Source organism: Psammomys obesus, unplaced genomic scaffold, assembly GCF_907164565.1.
Source record: "Psammomys obesus unplaced genomic scaffold, mPsaObe1.curated_primary_1811, whole genome shotgun sequence".
Classification (NCBI taxonomy): domain Eukaryota; kingdom Metazoa; phylum Chordata; class Mammalia; order Rodentia; family Muridae; genus Psammomys; species Psammomys obesus.
The window spans coordinates 13,143,286-13,167,023 of NW_026596234.1; the positions used below are offsets into that span (position 1 = coordinate 13,143,286).

At 44.7% G+C, this 23,738-nt stretch overlaps 1 protein-coding gene across 1 annotated transcript in view; it reads right to left on the reverse strand.

Moving 5' to 3' along the window:
- The window catches only part of Dnttip1 (deoxynucleotidyltransferase terminal interacting protein 1), a 25,043-nt gene extending 2,598 nt beyond the window's left edge, over positions 1 to 22,445 (reverse strand). Inside the window, exons 1-11 of the mRNA XM_055596264.1 lie at positions 22,287 to 22,445; positions 21,687 to 21,757; positions 20,822 to 20,918; positions 14,289 to 14,387; positions 9,806 to 9,874; positions 9,517 to 9,570; positions 9,150 to 9,208; positions 7,995 to 8,040; positions 3,422 to 3,480; positions 3,266 to 3,326; positions 718 to 789 (exon numbers count right to left, since the gene is read on the reverse strand). Of these exons, the coding sequence (XP_055452239.1) occupies positions 718 to 789; positions 3,266 to 3,326; positions 3,422 to 3,480; positions 7,995 to 8,040; positions 9,150 to 9,208; positions 9,517 to 9,570; positions 9,806 to 9,874; positions 14,289 to 14,387; positions 20,822 to 20,918; positions 21,687 to 21,757; positions 22,287 to 22,391 (792 nt within the window). The 5' untranslated portion in view covers positions 22,392 to 22,445. The remainder of the gene's footprint in view (positions 1 to 717; positions 790 to 3,265; positions 3,327 to 3,421; positions 3,481 to 7,994; positions 8,041 to 9,149; positions 9,209 to 9,516; positions 9,571 to 9,805; positions 9,875 to 14,288; positions 14,388 to 20,821; positions 20,919 to 21,686; positions 21,758 to 22,286) is intronic.
- Positions 22,446 to 23,738: the final 1,293 nt, after the last annotated feature.

Sequence of the window (23,738 nt, forward strand, 5' to 3'; positions counted from 1 at the left end):
CCTTCCTTCCTTCCTTCCTTCCTTCCTTCCTTCCTTCCTTCCTTCCTTCCTTCCTTTCTTCCCTCCCTCCCTCCCTCTCTCCCTTCCTTCTTTTCTTTGAGACAGTTCTCTCTGCTAGGTAGCTCTGGCTGACTTGGAATTCACTCTGTAGACCAGGCTGGCCTTGTACTCACAGAGATGGGCCTGCCTCTGCCTCTTAAATGCTGGCATTGATGGTGTCAGCCACTATGCCTGGCTGTTAGCATCTTTTGACTTGTGTCCCTACTGTGCTGAGATTGCATTCCATGCTGTGATGATTCCCTGTGTTCCTACTATGCTGAGAAAGAAGTTCACAGTTGTGTCTGGGAAGTGCTATGGAAGTGAGTAAAAATCTACTACAGGCATATGTGGAAAGAAGCTTTGCTGGGCAGTGGGTTCCAGGACTGCCAGAGCTGTTACAAAGGAAAAACCGTATCTTGAAAACACAAACAAGTCTTGTAAACAGCCTTTCCTATGGGTATCTAAAATGATCCAAATCTCGAGGAGTGGGTGGGAAGGGTAGAGGGAGAGGGAGCCCTAGGAACCTCAGTCTGCTCTTCAGCATGAAAAAACAGGTCTCCCTTCCCACATTTTTGGTGTTTAGGGGGTCTACAATTTTGGAGATAAGCTGTGGCCAAGAGCTGAATTTGTGATCCGAGGACTAGGTGGGTCTTTGGCAGTAATACAAGCAGTGCTCACCATCTTTCCGCCTGTTGCCCGCATGTGATGCTGCTCAGCCAGCCAGTGCTTGTCCTGAGGATCTGCTGCATACTGTGAGGGATAAAGTTAGTGGGGAACACGTTACAGGTGTGTACACCAGGGGCTCACAAATCACTACAGTGCAAACTGAACCAACCCTGAAGCCCGAGGTTGCAGAGATTGGGTACGTGTCCATTCTCCCCGAAGCCCCCTTTCTTAGAGTACAGCATCTCTGGAAACAAGTGACAATTATTTTACAGCCTATTTAAAAATAATCACAGGAGCCTTTTAACACCTATAATTTACAGGGTCAATGTTTTCTTTATTTTTGGTTTCTGACAGGGTATCACTACATAGCCCAGGCTAGGATTTATTCTGGATCCCCCTGTCTCTGCTTCTGAGTACTGGGACTATAAGCATGTGTTAGCATGTGGTAAGACCATATTTTCTAAAACAAGAGTCAAGAAACAGCACCATGTAAACCACCTGGTTTGAGTTCAAAGTCAAAGACAAGTGAGGTTTAAATTAAACTTCCTACTACTGTGTAGAAGACAGAAGTATGGGTGGCAATTTCCTCCAGTAGTTTCCTCATTTGTAAAATGGAGAGTGATACCACCAGACATAAAACTATGCCTGTAATCCTAATATTTGTGAGATGAAGCAGGAGGATCTTGAGTTCAAGGTTGCCCTCAACTTATGGTGGACTGAAGGTCTGTCTGAGCTAACTAAGACCTTGTCAAGAGAGAGTCAGCGTTTATTTGACAGGGTTCTTGTTAGAAACACATAATAGTGTAAAGTGCTAAAATGCAATGTATGACACACAAGTGCTCAAAATAGCTAGGTCATAAATCAGGCAGGCGGTTTAGATAGAGAAGTGACTGTTAGTGTGAAGGTGGGGGCTTGCTGGATGGCCCGGGTTAGCCTTGAATTTGTGACAGTACCTTTGCCTCTGCCTCTCTGGGATCACAAGTACCTGTCACTCCATCTGGATAGGGTCTCACAAGTGTTAGGCAAGGGCTTGACCACTGAGTCACTCCCGGTCCCTCTGCTTAAAAAATTGTTCTTATTTTGTGGAGACAAGGCCTCATATGCAGAGCAGGCTCATCTTGAATGCATCTTTTTTGCCTGGGACCATAGCTGGCATATATATGGTTACTTTTCCTTGAGGTTTTAAGAAATATCTCAAGCTAGGTGTGGCGGCATACACCTTTAATTCCAGAACAGGATTAAAGACAGAGGCAGGCAGATCTCTGTCAGTTCAAGACCAGCCTGGTCTATAAAGCCCAGGACAGCCAGAGCTTTATGGAGAAACCTTGTCTCAATAAACAAAACAAACAAAAGAGAAATATCTTACTTTCCAATTATTATTATAATAAAAAATTAAAAGGGTGTGATTGCTGACACAGAAATCTCATTTTCAGGCATTTACCCTTCATAATCATTTAGACATATAACAAGGGCATCTGACTGGGCAGTTTTTTATCAGCAAAAGGTTGGAAGGAAATATCCACCAATAAGGAAGGGCTAATCTGGGCATGGTGGTATGCATCTTTAATACCAGCACTCGGGAAGGCAGAGGCAGGCGGGTCACTGTGAGTTTGAGGCCAGCCTGGTGTACAAAGAGAGTCTAGGATGGCCAGGGCTACATAGAGAAACCATGTCCTGAAAAACAAAACAAAACACAAAATCCCCCCAAATAAGGAAGGGCTAGCTAGCTTGGCATAGTGGCTCATGCTTATAATCCTAGCACTTGGGAGGTGGAGGAAGGAGATTCTGGAGTGAGTTAGAGAACAGCCTGGGTAACATGAGACCTTGTCTTAATGAATTCTACACAGCTGTTAAAAGGAAGATGAGGGAGAGCTATTCTTGTAGGATAGACAGGCCAGTAAGATGTCATCAGACCGACAACAGGTTTTTCTGTAAAGATACCAGTCAGTTGCCAGGTAGTGGTGGCACATACCTTGATCCCAGTACTCAGAAGGTAGAGACAGGAGGATCTCTGAATTTGAGGCTAGCCTGGCCTACAGAGCCAGTTCCAGGACACCCAGGGCCACACAGAGGAACCTTGTTTCCAAAAACAAATAAAACAAAACCCCATAAAAACCTACAAGCGGAGAAGCTGGGCAGTGTGGATCCTGCCTGTTCCCAGCCTTAGCTGTAGCAGAGTGCAGGTGGCCTGCAGGCACCCACGTGGCTACACTACCATCCCGCGTCAATCCCATCAATCGGGCAAGTGGAGCTCTCCAAACTGGGCTTGGCATAGCTGAGCAAAAGGTACAGGAGATGGCTAAGGAGAGCTTGAACCCAAATGTCTTTTTTTTTTTTCTTCCAAGACAGGGTTTCTCTGTGTATCCTTGGCTGTCCTGGACTCCCTTTTGTAGACCAGGCTGGCCTTGAACTCACAGTGATCTGCCTCCACACCCAGCTAAACCCAGATGTTCTGACTACCAGAACATCTGTGTGTGTCCAAGCTGCTCTGTGCCTGCAGTTTCTAAGGCCATCTCTGACCATGCAGCGGCCTGCCTCTGCCCCCTCAGTACTCACCTACCTTAAAGAGGTGTGGGTGCTTGATGTAGATTCTCCCTCTGGTGCCTCCCATTCCTAATGCCCTGAAAAATGAAAGATGAGTGGTCGCATGTGCAGGACCTGTTAGTGGACCCTTAAGCCAACCCCCTCCCCATTAGTACTAAGGCCTCAGACTTACTTGTTGGCTCGAGAGCCCAAAACAAAGGTGGTAGATTCATTTAGCCGAGCTGGGTCCCACTGAAAGAACAGGGCAGTGAGGGGAGGTTTAATATGCTGGGCAGGATAGCACCATTCCTCCCCTGCCCTTTCCCTCCCTCCTTAGCCACTACTCAACAGTTTACACAGGAAGTAGAATACTTACAATATGTTAGGCCCTGTGCTAGACACTGAGGACAGAGAGATGGGGTAAGACACAGACTGTTCCCCAGGAGTCCCAGACACATACTGAAAGACCACTATCTGGTGGTGCCATGACATGGCTAGGAGCAGGGCGTGAGAGGTGTCTAAAGGGATGGAGGGAATAGGCAGAAAGTCTCTCTTGAAGAGATAATCCCTGAAGTTACTTCTGTAAGGGTGAGTGCAAATCAAACAGGTAGAGGGTGGAAAGGGGCATCCTACAGACTGCAGTACAAAGATTGATGAGCACTGGTTTGGGATACTGAAGAAACTATGTAATCGCTATGTTGCTAAAAGAGAGGGGAAGTAAGTGAGCAGCAAGGCAAGTGAAAGTAACTGGAGGCCCTAGGCCACACTGATGGGTTTGTGTTGTGTGATCCACAGACCACAGACCACTGAAGCCTCTACTGGAAGTGAGAGCCTAATGTACTCGAAGGACAGCTTACTCTTTTAGCAATGTGGATGATGGAAGGAGAGCAGCTCAGAGGCTGCTGTGACACAGAGAATGTCAAGTAACAAAGGGCCCAAGCTACAGCAACAGTGAGGAGGAAGAAGAGGGAGCAGGAACTGTACTACATTCATGGGTAAGGGTTCGACTAATACAAGAGGTGAGGGAGGACATTAGGCAAAGATGGTAAGGGTGCAACTTAGCAGAGAACTGTTTGCCCAGCACACACAAGGCCCTGTGTTCAATCCCCAAATCCATAAAAATGTGGAACCCATTACGGTGGTATACGTCTGTGAGGCTGAAAAGGATCCTGAGTTTGAAGCCAGTCTGGGCTACAGTGAGACCCTATCTCAGAATAACAAGACAACAACAAATGGTGTTTGAAGAAAGATCCTCTTTACCATTTTGGATCTGCTCTGTCTTGTTTGAAGGTTCTGGCTGGGGGCATACATAGCACCTGTGTACTTCTGACCAGTATGACCTTCCTCTGCCAAAGAAGGCTGTTCTCTTGGAATGAGAATGCAGCTTTAGGAGGGGTGCGTATGGAGTGGTTAGGATGGGCAAGGCCACTTGCCTATCCTGCCAGATCACCTTAGTCAGCTCCAGTGACCAATGGGTGACATATGTTGTAGCCAGATTGCCCTCACATCCTAGATAAGCTGTGTCTGACACGCCTGTGTAACTTCAGGCAGAGAGGACTAGCAGATAGGAAGATACACAAGGTTTAAGGCAGAGAGGTGTGAGAAGGACACAGACTTGGGGGGTGTAAGACTGGTCCTGAAAGCGTAAGTAGATGATTAAGATCCTGTACCCACAGTGGGCAAGAATACTTGCAGCTCTCGAAGACGACTAGAGTTTGAATCCTAGCACTCATATCAGGCAGCTCACAACCACCTATAATTCCAGCTTCAAGGGGATATAATGTCATCTTCTGACCTTCATGGGCATCCACATACACGTACATACACACATACACATAAAAAATTCACACTAGGGGTTGGGGACTTAGCTCAGTGGTAGAGCGCTTGCCTAGCAAGCACAAGGCCCTGGGTTTGGTCCTCAGCTCTGGAAAAAAAAAAAAAAAAAAAAAAGAAAGAAAAAGACAAAATAACAAAAAATTCATACTATGCCGGGCATTGTGCATGTCTTTAATCCCAGCACTTGGGAGGCAGAGGTAGGATGGAGCTCTGTTATTTGGAGGCCAGCCTGGTTTACAAAGCGAGTTCCAGTACAACCAGGGCTATATACAGAGAAACCCTGTCTTGAAAAAACAAAAATAAAAACAGATTTACACTAAAAAAAGATCCAGAGAGGCAATGAAATGGCTCAAAGGGCAAAAGCACGTGCTGAGCCTGATGATGTGAGTCTAATCTCCAAGACCTTACAGTGGAAGGAGAGGACCAACTCTCTCGGGATGTCCTCTGACCTCCACATGATCTTTTGTGTGCACACAGAATAAATAAAGGTCTGGTCACACAGGGAAGCTTGAGATGAAGTGGGCCCCCGCAGTCTGTAGGTGCTAGTTTTTCAAATGCTAATTTATTTGGGAGTTCCTTAAAGCTTATTATATCTTCCCCCTCTCAACCCCAACTTCAGATAGGGGAAAAAGCAGGTTGGAAGGGAAAGCGGACGTAGCCCTCTTTACTCCTTCCTGCTGGGTAGGGTCATAGGAATCTTTTTGGGGCAACACCAATCTCAGTCATCAGGATATCCAGATGTCCAGGTAACCAGCAAGCACAACAAGCAGTCACCCTCCACCTCCTCCAAGCCACCACACCTTCTTCCTCTGGGTTATCATATTTACACCTCTCAAAGTCCTTAGAATTAGTCCTCAGCTAATCCCAGCTGGCAGAGACCACGGCCCTGCACTAAGCAGTAATCAGCTGTGAACAGACTAGAACCCCACACTTGGGATTATAGCAAAAACATCTTGACATAACAGAACTGAGTTTTTAAGGAAACCAAAACTCTCATTACAGTGTCAGTTCTGGGGATGCCTATTACATGGATCATGCTGAGGTCATGCTCCTCTTAGGACCAAGGGGGCTTGAAGAGAACTGAAAGGTTCAGGAGAATGCAGGATCACCAGATCTAGTTTTAGAGTTTTTGAAGATTCTAGAAGAAAAGTCATTACAACTGTAGAAGAAGTAAAGAAGGTTAGATGATGAAGCTGTGTCAGGCAGTTTAATGTCAACCTGACACACACTAGAGTCACTTGGGAACAGGGACTATTAACTGAGAAAATACTCCTGTATTTAGATAAGTCTGTAGAGCACTTTCTTAATTAGGTGGGAGGACCCTGCCCACTGTGGGTGCCACCGTCCCTGGGCAGGTGGTGCTGTGTGCTACAAGAAAGCAGGTTAACGGGCACAGTGGCTCATGCCTTTAATTCCAGCACTAGATACCTGTGAATTCAAGGCTAGTCTGGTCTATATAGTGAGTTCCAGGAAAGCCAGAACTACACACTGAGACCCTGGGGAGGAGGAGAGAAAGTGGGCTAACCGGCACAAGGACCAAGCCAGTAAGCTGCAGCCCTCCACAGTCTGCACCAGCTTCCTGCCCTGAGTTCCAGTCCTGATTTCCCTTTGCTGACAGACTGATGTGGAAGTGTAAGATGAAATTAACTCTTTCCTCCACAAGGTGCTTTTGGCCAAGGCATTTGACCACAGCAGTAGAAACTGTAACTAAGACAGTACCTAACTTTTAAAAATAAAATTCTAACGAGGAGAGGGGATACCTTTATGTACCTCACTAGGCTTCCACATTTCAATAAACAATTCTGATCGTAAAAGGGATTGCAAAAATATCCTAGGGGTGGTACAAGCTAAAGGTGTCAACAGATTTTGGGTCTGAGACTTGGCTCTATCATCAGCTAGCTGTATGGCTAGGCAAGCCTCAAATGAATTGCGAGCATGAGATAACACCAGAAACAAGATCATGTCTGCCCACAGGGGTTGGCAGGAAAGGAAGTTCAAGTCCAGAACAGGAACACAATCTGTATATTGCAACACAATCAGAGAGCAAGTGACTCACAAAGAAATTCTGGGTGACATCCTCACATACAAAGTAATTTGTGTTAGTGGCTACCAGTTGAAAGACTCAACCCTCTCTTTCAGAGACTTAACTTTTTGCCTTGAACGTGCAGTGATCTTCCTGCCTCTGCCTCCCAAGTGCTAGGATTACAAGTTTGCAGCACTATGCTCTAAATTTTAAGATCATCTTGAAAAACTAAATCAAACTCAAAGCCTCATTCATGCCAGGCAACTGCTCTACTACGGAGCTGTGCCTGCAGCCCCGCTCTTTAGTTTCTCTCTAATTCCAATAAAGAATGAAGTCATGCCTTCTGCAGGGAATCACATAAATGAATTGAGTCAGATTCTCTCAGAAAGAGAATACTGCATGCTTTCTTGCATGCAGTTTCTAGATTTTATATATATTATATATACACATATAACATATATACATACATAAAATCACACATGTACTTATGTATGTATATATGACATAAATGTAGAAGTGAAACTGCTCAGGGGAACAAAGGGAACTAATGAGAAAGTAGCAGAGTATGGAGAGGGAACCATTCACAGTATATCATACATGTGTACAAAAAGGAAAATACACAGCAGAACAAAAAATAAATTAATTTTTTTTTCCATGCTAGGGATTAAACCTAGGGCCTTCCATATGCCAGGCAAGCATTTTACTACCAAGCTGTTGCAAGCCTAGTTCTTTATTTTGCTTCTAATTACAGTTTCTCCCTGTAATACTGTCTGGAGGCCAAGGTGGCTGAAGCCACAGATGGGGAAGATGGCTCTGAGATGTTGTGAGCACATCCCATATCACCTCCAACCTCTTTACCTCACACGGGCCCAGAGCCTTGGCCACTGTCGCATTTACACAAGCATACCTTGGGGCCTTCTCGGCGAATTGGTTCACAGGATTTTGGTTTCCATCTGCTTGGAAGGAAAGAAGACAGGTGAATTCTCCAAATGATGGAGGGAGGGACTAAGCCTGGAAGTTTACCAGGGTGATGATGGTGCACTGTTTTCTGGCAACTCATTAGAAATATAAAGGAAGCAGAAACCAGTTTAGAACCTAGGGATGGGCAAGCCCAGCAATGTCTAAGTTGCAGTTTTCTCATCTGTCAAAAGGAGATAAGGGCAGCAGCAAGGAATGAAGAGCCTGGTCTACCTAGTGAGTTCTAGGTCAGAAACATTACTGAGTAAGAGCTTCTATCCTGGAGACAGGATAAAAGGCTTCAGAAAGGATGCTGTAACTGGATACAGGTCATTATCACAAGACCAGGATGAACCCTGCAGAGCAGTCCAAAGGCTGAGTGACTGGTGCAGCTAAGCCAAGGCAAATTCATCAACTGTAACAAATGTGCAATTCTAGTGTCAGGTGTTGTGAACAAGTGGGAGACACGGAGGACTTGAGATAACTCTCTTCTATTCAGTTTGTGATGTATCTAAACATGCTCTATAATACAACGTAAAAGAGCTCTTTGAAAACAATCATCCTCTAGTTTCTAATAGTGCTTTACCTTTTAATAACTGTATAATGATTTTTTTTATTCGTTTGTTTTTTGTTTTTGGTGACAATGTCCCATGTAGTCCAGGCTGGCCTTCAAGTCACTAATCATTATGTAACTGAGGATACCCACTAAGTCCTGATCACCCTGCCTTTACCTCCTAAGTACAAGGATCTCAAATGCCTACTACCATGTCCTACTAGGGCAAGTAATTCTGACTTTTTAAAAAGTCTGCTAATTGTTGTGTTCTTTAAAGAGTAGCTGTAAGCTGGTACTTTGACCAACTCTAACATTCAAACATGAATCAAGTCTGGTATTTAATCAAGCTGTAACTGTTCTGGGTTTTGTAAAAGCAGGATAAAACAACATCTCATGGCTCCTTCACTACCCTACACTGGACAACCCTCTCCCACAGTAGCTTAGACCAAAGGACCTGGGTCCACCAGGCTTTCACTTCTGGCTGCTTCCCATTCATGGCCACTCCCCCCTCAGTTCCCTTCAGCTCTTACAGCACTGGTGGCCCCTACTCACACCATGCCAGCAGCTGCCCGGTCATTTGACAGGACGTGTCCAGGAGGCCGACCTTTCCTCTGCACAAAGAAGAGCTGTCAGAGCCCTGACATGGTGGCAGCATCCCTGCTCTAGTATGCTGGGGCCAGGGCAGTTAGTGGAGATGGTTGTCTAGTGAGAGCAAAGCCCTGACCATGGGTAGCATCCCTGCCACCAGTTTGCTAGGGCCAGGTCAGTTAGTAGACATAGCTGTGCGAGAGAACCGATGACCCTGGGAGTGCCCTGGAGAGCGACTGTTTCTCTCCTTTTCACCCCATGCCTGGAAAAGCTTTTAAAACAGAAGGCCTATTTCCCAGCTGGAAGCTCCAACAAGGACATACTTTCTTACCTTTTTGGGAATGGGGCTTCCTCGGTGGGATTCCTCTTCTGCTTGCCGGCCACGCTGAAGGAAAAGGGAAGGGAGTCAGTGCAAGGCGAGTGCCTGTGAGCTGCAGTAAGCAGGGTTCCACACTCAGTCTCTGGCCACCATCTGATCCAGGTCTCAGAAGCCTGAAAGGTGCCTTTTGGACCTGGCTCTATGGACAATATGTGGAATTTCCTGGGTCCATAAATTTTAGCTGTCTCCCACTTGACTGTCTCCCCTCCCAAGGCCCTTTCTAGGGAACAGTGATTCTGACCTTGATCCCTGGAAGTTCATGGGCCAATCTGGGTATCACCTTTTCTCCATCTGAAAAGAGCAGCTTTGCCTGGAAGGAAAAACCAGTGTTGCCCATCATTAGCTTGGTGGGGAAGTGCAGCAGTTTGTAAAGACCTCTTTACAAACTTTTCCATAATCAACACAAAGGCATGGATACTCCCATTTATATTCAAAGACCAACAAGCCAAAAAGGCATTAGCACATATATCCATTTATAAAAAGTGGCTACAAAGCACATTCTGTTTCTGCCTTTTGACCATGGAGGAAAAGGGAAGGAGTTGTGAGACACTTACAAACCATCTTTTGGTCATGATCCTTGAAGAGCTGGTGAACAAAGGCTGGAGTGTGCTTAGTGTGTGAGGCTCTGAACCTGCAGCCAGCTCCTATTAACCTCAGCATTCAGGAGGCTTGAGGCACAAGGACTGCTGCATGTCCATGAGACACTAAGAAAAACAAAGGTGTGTGTGTGTGTGTGTGTGTGTGTGTGTGTGTGTGTGTGTGTGTCTCCGTGTTTGTGTGGGTGCATGCACTCAGACAGGAGGGTGAAAAACCCCAAGGAAAGAAGACTTGGCAAAGGGCATGAGGGCTGGAGTTCCATCTGGAGTTGTGGGCTACCTGACTGAGTGCTGAAAACTGAGTTTAGGTCCTCTATAAGAGCTGTATGTGCTCATAATCGATGTGCCATCTCCCCAACCCCCATACTTTCACACATCCCTCCCCTTTTCAAAAAAGATTTTTATGTGTATGGGTGTTTCTCTACATGTATGTCTACATGCATGCCTGATGTCTAAAGAGGCCAGAAAGGGGGGAATCAGATCCCCTAGGACTGGGGTTGTAGACAGTTGTGAGCTACCATGTAGGTACTGGAACTGAACCTGTGTCCTATCTGAAAGGGTAGTCAGTGCTCTTAAACACTGAGCCATTTCTCTAGCCTGTATTTTTACATCTTAATGTGGCAAGTATTCCTTCTCAGTCTTTCGTCTAAGATCAACTACAGTATCTTAATAGGATGCAGTAAGGACTCTTACTGAGCTTTTGTTAAGACTGTCAACACATTTAATTCTCATAACCTTCAAGGTAGAACCTTTATCCTCATTTTGCAGCTGAGAAAAAAGTGAGGCAACTTGCCTAAGGTCACAAAACTAGTCAATGGACTTGTATTGGAGCAGTCTAAAGCAAGAAAAAGCTTACATTCTTTTTTGCTGCATTAACTTACTGTGTGTATGTGTCTTTATGTTGTGGAATGTGTGTGGAAGTCAGAGGACAACTTACAGCTGTCAGTTGTCCTCACCATGTGTTGTCAAGCAAGCACCTTTAATTACTGAGCCATCTTGCCAACCCTTGTTTTGAGAAAAGGTCTTTCTCAAAAGAAGCTCACCTAGGACTTGCTAGGTAGCCAGGCTGGCCTCTAATTTAAAACTGCCATGCCCCTGCCTCTTTATTGCTGAGACTGTAGGCCTGGAATATGCCCAGCTAAGTCTCCATTTTTTTTTAAATTGGATTTTTGAGACAGGGTTTCTCTGTATAGTCCTGGCTGTCCTGGAACTTGCTCTGTAGACCAGGCAAGCCTCGAACTCAGAGATCTGCCTGCCTTTGCCTCCTGAGTGCTGTGATTAAAGGGTTTTCATCACTATGCCCTGCTGTATGGACACCCTTAATGAACACAAGCTAGCTGCAAAAATAAAATGAATAAATAAAAGCAACTACCTTCTAGAAGAAAACCAAACAGAGAACTCAAGGCAACACGTGTCTGCACCTCCCTGACAAACACACTGAGGGAGCAGTGAGAGAGCTTAGGGAACACACCGAAAAGGGCAAAATGGACATAGGAAGTGAAAGCAACTGAGCCAATACCTAACTCCCAAAACCAAAACAACCGGCGGGAAGGTGGCTCAGCGGGTGAAAGGGCGTGCCGTTCGTTAAACACCAGCACCTCAGAACCCACAAGGGGAAAGGTGTTCTCTGACCTCCTGTGTTGAAATTAATGTTAAACAAACTACTACCACACAACCAACTAAAAATAATCCTAGTGTAATCATCATCATGTTTAGTCTGAAGAATTTCCTAATGAAGTAATAAGTATGTATGTTTTAGACAAGGGAAGCCCAAAACAAAATGCTTCCAAGTATCCCAGTCACCTGAAATAGAGGGCTTTTAGACAGGATTTCTCTATATAGCCCTGGCTATGCTGGAAATCACTCTGTAGATTTGGCTGGCCTTGAATTCAAGGTATCCACCTGCCTCTGCCTCCCAGGCACTGGGATTAAAGGCGCACACCATTACACCTGGCTATTTATTTACTGTGTATGGGTGTTTTGTTTGCATACCGGAAAAGGGCACTAGATCCATGGGACTACAGTTAAGAGACGGCTGTGAGCTGCCATGTAGGTGCTGGGAACTCAACTCAGGACCTCTAAGAGAGCAGCTAGTGTTCTTAACTGCTGAGCCATTTCTCCAGCTCGTTTTTGTTGTTTCTAAAAAGACAGAATCTTACTGTGAGCCCAGGGTGGTCTAGAACTCACTATGTACTCACCAGGCTGACCTCAGAGATGCTTCTGCCTCTATTTTCTGAATCCCGGGACTACATGTATATGCCTTGACACCTGGTTTTGTGAGGAAGAACCCTTTCTAATATCCATTAATATAACTGCAATGTAGGTAACATTTCTGTTCGTGTTGCCTGTACTAGGCTGTGAGTTTAAACACACTGTTCCATCCAATGCACCCAGCAAAGCACTGGTGGTAGGGAGTGGCTCTATTCCCAGCTTCAGAGATGAGAAAACTGAAGCTAAGGAACTTGCTGTAAGTGTCCTGTGCCCTGGGCTTTACATCACTGCTCTGATTCCAAGTGATCAAAACCTTCTGGGTTCCACACTCATGCTTCTCAGCAGTTCAGCACTGCTAGGCTCATCTGCAGGATGTGCGTGGGGATGAGGAGACTGGAAAGCAGCGATGCAATGAGTGCAAGTCATGCCTACCTAACTTTTCAAACAAAATTACTTATCACCATCATTATGTGTGGTTTGGGCATATATACTGATGATCTGAGTGCGTTCCATGCTCAGGAACTTCTTGGTAGGAGGAAGAACTTCAGAAAGTTGTCTTTTGACTTTATACAACTGCCATAAAACATTTGCACACATGTACACACCCACTCCATGCTTGCTGTGGAGCACACACATGCATATACACACACACCTAAAGGTGAGAGATTTGAGATGCAGTTCAATGAAGGTCTTCTCAACTTAACCTTGCTTCAGCTCAAACTTATGAAAACACTACTAGCAAATGTGTGTTGTTACAAACTGTTACAACTGCTCAGAGATGACACACCTTCCTGGAGAAAAGTATCTAGCCTCTCAGGAATTTGGCAGCTTAAGCTTCAGTCTACAAGAAGCAAATTAGTTTTCAGTGTTCTTCAGGGTGGAGCTGCGCCCTTCCAGAACTGGGGTTCAGGCAGTGCCCTTGCTCCTTTCTGAGGTTCTGAGTAGCTTGTCTTTCACAGGCAAGCAAGGCACAGTTAATGAATTCACAGTCAAGCAAAGAACGTGGTTGATGCCAACAATCCCTATTAATAGAGCGGCTGACACAGGCCAACAGGTTCTCTAGCATCTCAGAATACAGTTATTTATAGAGCCGATGTCAAACCTCCTGACTACACCTGGTGCAGGAAGACCAAAAACAGTACTAGGCCTATGACCCCCCCCCTCCAAAGGGGCTGTATCTACTTGAAGGGCAAGGTACATCTTGAACTACAATGTTTTCCTATTTTGCCTTTAAAAATGTGACAAATATGTGTGTGGACATTCATGTGTAGGTCAGAAGACAACTTGCAGGTGTGAGTTCTGGGGAATTAAACTCAGGCCATCAAGCTTGAGAGCAAACATCTTACTGGCCCTGATTTGCCTTTTAAATTTTTTTTTTCTAGCTTTATTGTGGCACATACATAAGGGGAGAGGGGATAATGGGTTGATTTGATGTATGCATGAAATGATTATCACAGTTTTGTATCATCACCATATAGAGTTACCACTGTGTATGTATACATCTATATACAATTAAGAAGTATCTTCTTAGCAGATATCAAGTATATAAGAATGTCAACAACTACTGTCACTATTCTGCATATCAGAGCCCAGAAGGACTCCACCTTCTAACTTCAAGCTTCCTTAGCTTCCTAGGTAACCACTATTTGACTCTATTTTTGTGAGTCTGCTAAGCACAGTTTCTTCATCTGTAAAACAGGGATGAACAGAACAGCACTTACATGAACCTGTGTGGTACCTGGCACATATTTAAGCCATTTCACTTCCTGCTTTGTCAGCAGCTGCTGACATGTTGAGCCCTGAGCTCAACAAGGATGTAAGTGGCTTCCTGATGTCCTCCAAGTACCACTAATGAAAGCCCCACTCTTCTCAGCTGACTCAGTGACGGAACCTTTGCCTGCATCCCTTGGCGCTTACCTGCTCCAGACAGCTCCGGCAGGCCTCCTGAATCAACTGCTCTGCGTCCACCTCTTCCCCAACATTGTCTCGGACATTCAGTGCTGCCTTCTGGAAGAACTAGGGGAGGATATGAGGACAAGGTCAAAAGTCTTACAAGGCTACATTAACCAAAGGGAGCACATACAAAGCATGGCAACATTATGGATGACTTGTCGGCTTTGCTTACACACAGCCTTTTAATTTCATAATCACATGTAAAGAAAGAATGCTATGAAGCAAATGAGCCGACATAGGCAGAAAACATCAAGACAATGGAAGATCATGAATGGATTTCCATGATCTGATTCCTTATCTATGGGTCAGGGAAGATGGCCTGTCCAAGAGTCCCAGGATACCAGCAATACCAACAGACAAAGGCTAAGTAGGGCTGAAGTTTCCTTTGCTGAGTAAAAGGAAGAGCTTGATTCAAAGATATAGTGGAGGTTTTGGTTTCTTTGTCATGTTTTTGTTTTAATCCCAAGTGTGGGATATAGGGTTGCTTTTGGTTTGTCCACAGCTGATAACTGCCTCATGCTGCTTGGAGAGGAGCGAAGTCTTTGCCAGCTGCAGATTAATTGTGAGGGGGTATAAACACCAAAGCCGAGAGAGAGAAAAAGACGCTTCAAGGTGATGGTCGGAAAGTGGCTTCAAGAACGCTTCAAAGAGACAGAGAAAGAAGGCTGCTGTTTCTGCATTTGCTGGTTAGCTGGACTACTAGATATCCTGACAATTGACATTGGTATTATCCCAAAGAAGCTGTAAGTAGCCAGAGAACTCGGCCCCTCTCCCCACTAACCTTCTTTCTCTCCTACCTAGTGTTGGGGTGTTGGAAAGTATTAGGAGGGAGAAGGGGTGGAGAAGGGAGGTAGAAGTATAAGATAACCCAAATAAAATAGTATAAATAGTGCCAACACAAAGATGCTACGAAATGGGGCTCCAAACACCAGAGAGGTACCCGAGAACACATTTATTTAAGTATCCAAGTTGGACCAAGGAGATGCCTCTGTGGGTTAACACATAAAATCTTTTTAAAAGTGTCCAAATTGTATCTCTAATAGAAAGTATCATTCTCTCTGGGATATAGGAAAGTTCTGGAAACTACAATGTTTCTACTGTGGGAGAAAACAAGGAGGATGCATTCACTGCCACTTTACACGTTGCGAGTTCAATGCCTCTGTTGTTAACATAAAAGCCAGGGAGAGTGCCAGGCATGGTCGCCCATGCCTTTAGTCCCAGCACTTGAGAGGCAGAGGCAGGCCAATCTCTGTAAATTCCAGGCCAACCTGGTCTACACTGTGTTCCAAAACAGCCAGGCCTATGTAGAGAGACACTGTCTCAAAACAAAACAACAAAGAAAAAAAACAGAACCAAATCAGGGAGAGCACAGGAAATGACCACACCTTTCTGGACAGCAACTTTCTCTCTCTTGTACTCCTTAATTCCATTTTAAGGAACTGACTCCCCAGAAACCCTCAAGGGAATAATATTTTTAATTTAAAAATTACACTAATTATCCATTTATTTAGTATGCAAGTGGAGGTCAGAGGACAGTTTGCAGGAGTTGGAGTTTTCCTTCCATGATGTGAGGTTTGGGATTGAACTCGTCTTCAGGCTTGGTGGCAAGTGCCTTTATCTGCTGAGCCATCTCATTAGCCCTACTGTAGTATTTCTTCTATGAGATAGCCAATTAAGTTATGGTATACTGATGAACAAGATTACTCTCTAAACTATTATGAAAGATCAGGGTTAGCTATTACATGATGATCTAAAAACATGACCAACATATATTAAATGACATCAGTCAAGGCGACAAGGTTTGTGCAAGTGACAGCTGGAAGGTTGTATGGTCACTGTTGGCAGTCAGCTATTTCTGGAAGGTGAGTTTTAGTGACTTTTAGCTTTTATTAAAAATATTTGTATTATTTTATAAGGAATATTTTCTATTTGATTTTAACATAAAAAATTTTCTAACACTGTGTATGTGTGCACAAGCACGCTTGGTGCCACAGTGCATAAAGGTCAGAGGGCAATTCTGCTGGCGCTTTCCTTCCCCCATGTGGGTTCTGGGATCCACCTCCAGGGTGTCAGGCTTTGTAGCAAGTGAGCTGTCTCACTGGTCCTGTTTCCTGTTTTTAGAACAGGGCCTCATGTACCCCAGGCTCCAACTTGCTGTATAGCTGAGGATGAGCTTGAGCTCCTGATCTTGTCTCTACCTTCTAAGGTTACAGGCATGTGCCACACCTTGCTTTAGAGAATGTTTTATCAAAAATCTTAAGTAAAAAAAGTTGAATTATGGGGCTGAAGAGTTGGATGGCTCAGTGGTTCTAAGCACTGGCTGCTCTTCCAGAGGTCCTGAGTTCAATTCCCAGCACCCACATAGTGGCTCATGTAGCCATCTATAATGAGATCTGGTGCCCTCTCCTGGCATGCAGTTGTACATGCAGGCAGAACATTATACATAATAAATAAATTAATCTTAAAAAAAGTTGAATTATCCAAGAAACACCTCCACATACAGTATACATAGATAGTATGTATGCTTGTTAGAAGACAATCTGTGGAGCTGGATCTCTCCTTCCATCATGTATGTTCTGGAGATTATATTCAGGTCATCAGGCCTGGCAGCAAGTACCTAGACCGAATACCTGAGCCACCTCAATGGCTCCAGCCTTTAATCTTTGAGACAGTCTTAGTAGGTAGCTCAGGTTGGCCCTCAACCCATAATCCTCCTGCTTCCACTTCTGGGATTACAAGCATGCCAGGCCTATCATTAAGTATTACAATATTAAATACTCTATATTATCAAAATATCTTTTAAAAAATCTTTCTTGTGTATGTTTTGCCTGCATGTATGCCTGTGTACCACATGTGTGCCTGGTGAGTGAGGGGCCAGAAGAGGTTGCTGTTCTCCTGGATCTGGAGTTAGGGGTTATGGATGGCTGTGAGCCACCATACGGGTGCTGAGAACTGAACCTGGGTCCTTAGCAAGAGCAATAAGTGCTCTTATCTCTGACCATCTCTCCAGCCCTGATTTAAAAAAAAAAAAAATTATATTTATTTGTTTACTTATTTAGTGTGTGTATGTGGCCATGCATTCCATGGCATAATGTAGAAGTCAGAGGACAACTTGGGAGTGTCAGTTTTTTTTCCTTCTACCAAATGGGACTCGGTTGTAAGGCTTGATGGGAAGCACCTTACTCGCTGAGCCATCGTGCTGGCCCTAGAATATTTTTTAAAAAAGTGGCATACACTTAACAGAAATAAGAAAGATTGACAATGCCTTGAGCAAGTTGAGACATAACTAAAACTTCTATTTTAAAAAGTTTAAAGAGATCAACAGCTGAGCTTTGAGAACACTGGTAAAGTGCTCAGATGAGGCCAAGCATCACAGGAGAGACACTAATAGCTTTATTTTTATTTTATTGTACAGGTGCCTGGCACCTGTAGGGAGGGTAGATTTAAGAAGAAAAGAACAGTCAGATCTGGGCAATCGCAGAGGCCTGGGTGATGAATAATGAAGGTGTAAACCAGACTGGGACACAGAACACACTGTAGACCACTACATATAAGAAGGTAGGCTTCTACATGAATGGCCCCAAACTGAGCTCTGATCCCCACTGTGTTCCTGCCCTCCTCACAGTGAGCCAAAGGCAGCTCTGCTTTCATAGCTGCCCAGAACAATTAGGTTGGAAGGCATACATTCCTCTTCTTCTTCTTTACTCTGCATCAGAGTCACAGAAGTAAAAATATATAAAGTTTTTCTTTACTGCTAAGGCTCCAACCACTTTCATCTCTTGCTGGGATTATTTCTGTTTCCTAACTGGTCCTCCTGCAGTCTATTCTCTACCTGATAGTAATTTTTAAAAAAATTGTATTAATTAACTCATCTATTTATTTCTATGTATGTATTCTAAGTAGCACTAGCTTATCTGGAACTTGCTATGTAGACCAGGCTGACCTCACAGAGATCTGTCTGCCTCTGCTTTCCATGTGCTGAGATTAAAGGTATGTATATGCCACCATGGCCGTCTTATAAAATTATTTTAAACTATGTTTATGTGCTCAAATGTGATTGCAGAAGCCAAAGATGCTGGATCCTCCAGAGCTGGAGTTATAGGCAGATGTAAGCCACTTGATCTGGATGCTAAGAAACAAACTCAGATTCTCCATAAAAAAATACAGTATGTGCTTTAACTGCTGAGTCTTTACAGCCCCTCCCTTAAAAAACAATCAGCTGATTCTTTCAAAGCATTGGCAGGAGGATTGTGGGCTTTGGGCTATCCTGGATTATATAGTGTGTTCTAAGCTTATCTGAGCTACTTTAAAAGCAAAACCAAACAATAAAAAAATGGTTGGGTCTGTAGAGATGGCTCCTGGGAACTGAACCCTAGTCCTCTGGAAAAGCATCCAGTGCTCTTAATCCCTGAGCCATCTCTACAGACCCAACCATTAAAAAACAACAATGATGACAACAAAAACCAAGACCAAAAACCCAGCAAAACCTAAAATGCCTTCAAAGTAATTTTAAATGATCTGTAGTTATTTCTTTTTACAAAGCCTGCATTATCCTGATACCAAAACAGGACAAAGAAAATTATAGGCCAAGCTCCTTGAAGAACACAGAAGAAAAATTCTCAACAACATACTTGCAAACTGATTTCAAGAAAACATGATGAATATCATTCATCACAAGCAAGCAGGCTTTACTCCAGAGATGCAGAGATGGTTCAACATTTGCAAATCAATAATGGAACTCATTACACAATAGACTCAAGACAGAAGTCACAGCATCATCTTACACATATAAAAAATGCTTTAGACAAAACGAAAACCCACATTATTTTGTTATAAAATCCCGAAGAATGGGCTGGAGAGATGGCTCAGAGGTGAAGAGCACTGTCTGTTCTTTCAAAGACCCTGAGTTCAATTCCCAGCAACCACATGGTGGCTCATAACCATCTATAATGAGATCTATGCCCTCTTCTGGCCTACTGGCACACATGCAGGCAGAATACTGTATAAATAATAAATATATCTTAAAAAAAAAAGTCCTGAAGAAACTTGAAAGAGAGAGAATGTGTTTCAACATAACAAAGGTTACATATGACAGACCTACAGCCAACATTACATTAACTAGGGAAAACTCAAAACTGACATCAGGAAGACAGCGCGTTCACTTTCTCCACTCTTACTCAGCCTCAGAACAGTAAGACAACAGAAACAAAGGATACAAACAGGAAAAGAAGAAAGCCAAAGTGGATTACTTGCAGATGATATTCTACACGTCAGAAAACCATAAGACAGCACTTTCAATGAAGTGGCAGAATACAAAATCAACATACAAAACCCCAGCCTTCCTATACACTGACAGTAAACAGGCCGAGGAAGAACTCAGAGAAATAATCTCATTCACAATTGTCACAAAATAAACCAGTCTCTAATGCAAACTTTAAACCCCTGAAGGAAATTGATGAAGACACTACAAAAAGGAATGACACCCACCCACATTTATGGATTGGAAGAATCAATAACGTGAAACAGCATTACCAAAACCAATCTCCATCAAAATGCACGAGTGTCTTTAGTGGTAAGCAGCCTATTTCTAATTCTCCCAAAAGCCTTTCTTGTCATGTGTTCTTTGCACTCTTGTTTAACGTGAGCAAGGGTATTATTTGTTCTCTACACTGCCACATTCCAGATCATGCTTGGAAATATGCTAATCATGGATTACTATTCTTTTTTTCCAGTGCTTGGGATCAAACCTAGGGCTTTGTACACACAAACTAAGTGTGCTCTACTAGGCTACATATGCAGCCCCAAATCACTTAAATAATGATGCTGATAGTATTTATAATAATCAATAAAAAAGCCTGTAACTTCTCATGCTCTAAGCAAGGGTGTGGACTACATTAAAATGAAACCATTTAGGGAAAAAATGTATTTAAATTAGCCCTAAGAGTGGAAAAGTTACTGGGGCGTATACCCAGAATTGAAACTGAGTTATCTCTGTGTATGACTATGAAGAGAGACTGGTGACAGGAAGACCAGCCTGCTTAGATGTCTTCCTCGATCCCCGCCCTCCCTTCTCTCTCTCTCTCTCTCTCTTTTTTTTTTAAAGATAGGGTCTCACTATGTAGACCATGCTGTCCTAAAACTCACAAAGATCTGCTTGCTTTCTCCTGGGTCCTAGAATTAAAGGCATGTGTCACCATGGCTGGCTTTTTATAAGTTCTTTAAAAAAAATAAAAATTATGTGTATATATCTGTGGAATACATACTGTGTATAATTTGCAGAGGCCAGAAGAGGGCACTGGATCCTGGACCTGAAGTTACAAGTGGTTGGGAGTGGCCTGATGTGGGTGCTAGGAGCTAAAATTGAGTCCTCTGCAAGAGCAGCAGGCACCCCAGACCATTGAGCTATTTTTCCAGCCTCTATTCTCTTGCTCTCTCTCTCTCTTTAACTGACCTTGTTTTGGTAGCACTGTTAGTTTTAGTCACCATGTCCCTCTCACCTTCATGTACTTGTTGAAGACACCCTGGATCTCCTCATTGATGCTAGGCTGCAAGACAGCACGGAGGAGATCCATAGAGATGGCTGGATCTGTGAAACTGCATTGGGAGGGAGACAGAGTCAGGGCGAGTGTTCCAAATATACTTTCCCAGAGTGCTCTGCCAGTTAGCCACACAGGATTTTTACATTTTATTTCATCGCAAATCTGTGAAATGCAAATTATTTTCAAAGTGTTTTATGAAATATAGTACACACCCATATATATATATACACACACACACACATACATAATTTTGTTTATTTTTTGAGATGGGGGGTCTCATTATGTAGCTGTGGCTGTCCTGGAACTCACTATGCAGATCAGTTTGGTCTCAAACTCACAGAGGTCTGCCTGCCTCTGCCAAGTACTGTGTTTATTAAATGAGTCACTACCCCAGGTCAAAACTGTAAGTAGAATCCAAAGGCCCATCCTGGGTGTTTTCCCTTCCTTAGGCTGGACACTTAACTAGTAGCTCCACACCACAGCTGAGAAAAACAGAGGCTAAGAAAAGTTAAACTTATCCAGTTAACGGCAGTCTGCATTAGAACAGATTTCTGAATCTTGAATTCGAATCCTCTGACTTACAGATCTCAATCACAGAAAGTTAAGAGACTGTACCAGATTTTTATTCCTTCACTGTTTTGGAGAGTTTGGAAGTGGAACTGACTTAAGGTTATAGGAATTACAGCACCCAGTCCCTCCTCCCACCCCCCAACTCCAGAGCTCTTTCTACGGTTGTTGATCTCAGACTCCAGTAGTGGGGTTTCCAAAGCACTCGCCCAAGTCAATGTAACTGGATATGGGTCTCATCCAGGGCTAGCCTTACCTTGTGGTCATCTGAGAGCGGCGGCCCCTTCGCTGCACCTGCCGGTGTTTTATCATTATGTTCCAAGGGTTCTGTGGGAATCAAATGGGCAAATGTCACTGAGGCCCCTCATAGTGAGGATGAGGAGAAAGCGAATATGAAGCTAAACCTAGACGTTCCTGCTTCTCACTTCTCCCACCTTGGGGTGAAGGGGAATTCAGTGGCTGGAAGACCCTGTCAGGGTGGAGGAACTGGGAAAATGTTTTCTGCCACAAATGTCCAGAGCTCGTTCTTGGAAGAGCAGCAGTGTTTACCGAGGGTCTACTCTGATGCGGGTGATGGATGAGTCAGGGCGCTCTACCCGCCTTTATCAGCCCATCCCACCACAACTCCATCAAGCTGGGGTTAATGCTGTTCATTTCACAGAAGAGAAACCTGGCGCTCAGAAGGTGTCACATCAGGCCCACGTCACCTAGCTAGAATCTGAATCCAGGTCGTCGTACTGAGAAAACGGCACCCCCTGGGCCGTACAGCCGCCGCGTTCTTTCGCCCGCGGGCCCGGGGCCCGGGAGCCCGAGGCCCTGCCCGGCCCGAGCCCCGGCCTCGTCCGGGCGCCCTCACCGTGAGAACCGGCTGTCCCGCCGCACCCGCGTCGCTCAGCTCCAGGCCGCCTCGCTCCGCCCCGCTGGGGCCCCGCGGCTGCTCAGTATCACCAGTCGCCCCCATGGCGCCCCCGACCCACAACAACCTCAGCTCGACTCAGCCACCGGAAAGCGGCGCCGTGACGTCACGGAAGCGCCCCGGCACCCGGCCGGAAGCGCGGCGCTGGTGCGCCGTGGAGTTGCTATGGGAACCGAACCGCCGCCAGGGAGCCGCGTCTTAGTGAATTTCCGGATCTTTCATGTTAGGGCTACGACTGGGGCGCCAAACCCCTGGAAGACGTCGGCTGGAGACCGAGTGTGGGTGCTCGGGGACCATTCATTCAAGGGACGGGTGCGGGTGTGATGGCAGCAGAGCACAGACTGCAGCTGGGGAGCGCAGGGCTTCGGATGGGGCGGTCCAAAGTTGAGTCTTTGAAAACTGCAGGAACTTCTGATAACTTGGCACAGCTCCCTCCCGTCCCCCCAGACTTGGAGCGGTCCGACCCAGGAGCTAGGAAAGCCAATAAAAAGAGGGCTGCTCGTGCCATCCCAAACACCTAAACAACACACCACTAGCCTTTGGGGGGCTGCCTCCTGTGTCTGAAGGCATCAGAATGAAGGTTGAGCTTTGGCTTTTGAACTTGTCCTGTTCCAGAGAGCTGGCCTTCCCTCCCGTAGAAGTTGATTCCGGGATAAGTTGGGGATGAACAACTGTGGCGTTCTCCATAGCTCCCCTTAGCACTGTCTCAGAGGCAAGCTGTCCGTGAAAGAACTGAATTCATTTACAGGTGATAAAGTTAATCTTCTCGGGTTCCATGAAGCAGGTAGTGTAAACTGTATGAGTTTTGCGTTAGGAAAAGTCTAAATTCAAACCTGGTGTGATATGATCATTAACATTGGCTATGGCCAGTGTGATTACATAACCCCACCACGCAGGAAGAAGTAGCAGGAAGCTCAGGAGTTTGAGGTCACTTCTGGGATGTATAGAAAGATCCTGTCTCAAAGCCAAGGGCTAAAAACATTGGCTGTGGGACTGGATCATCTACCATTGTTTCGCGTGCTCACTCTCATTCTTCCACAGTGTTCCAGGCTGGAGTCAAATTCACCACGCAGCTGAGGAGCTGCCTCCACCTCCACAGTGCCGATTTCACAGACATGCAACACCATGTTTTGTTTCTGTAGTGTTGGAAATTGACCCCAGGGTCACAGGGCTAATATTACGACTGGATTATTTTATGCAAAGCACTTAAAACTATGGTATAAGTAAATCCTCAAGTTATTCTAATATAATAGTAATTTCTAGCAGCTCCACTTAGAGACTTTTTCCTCTGAAATATTATGTGGATTAAGATACCGTATACAAAGCACGTATTAGAGAATCAGCAAATACCAGTTCTCTCCGTGCTCCAATGTTCACTTTTTTTTTTTTAAA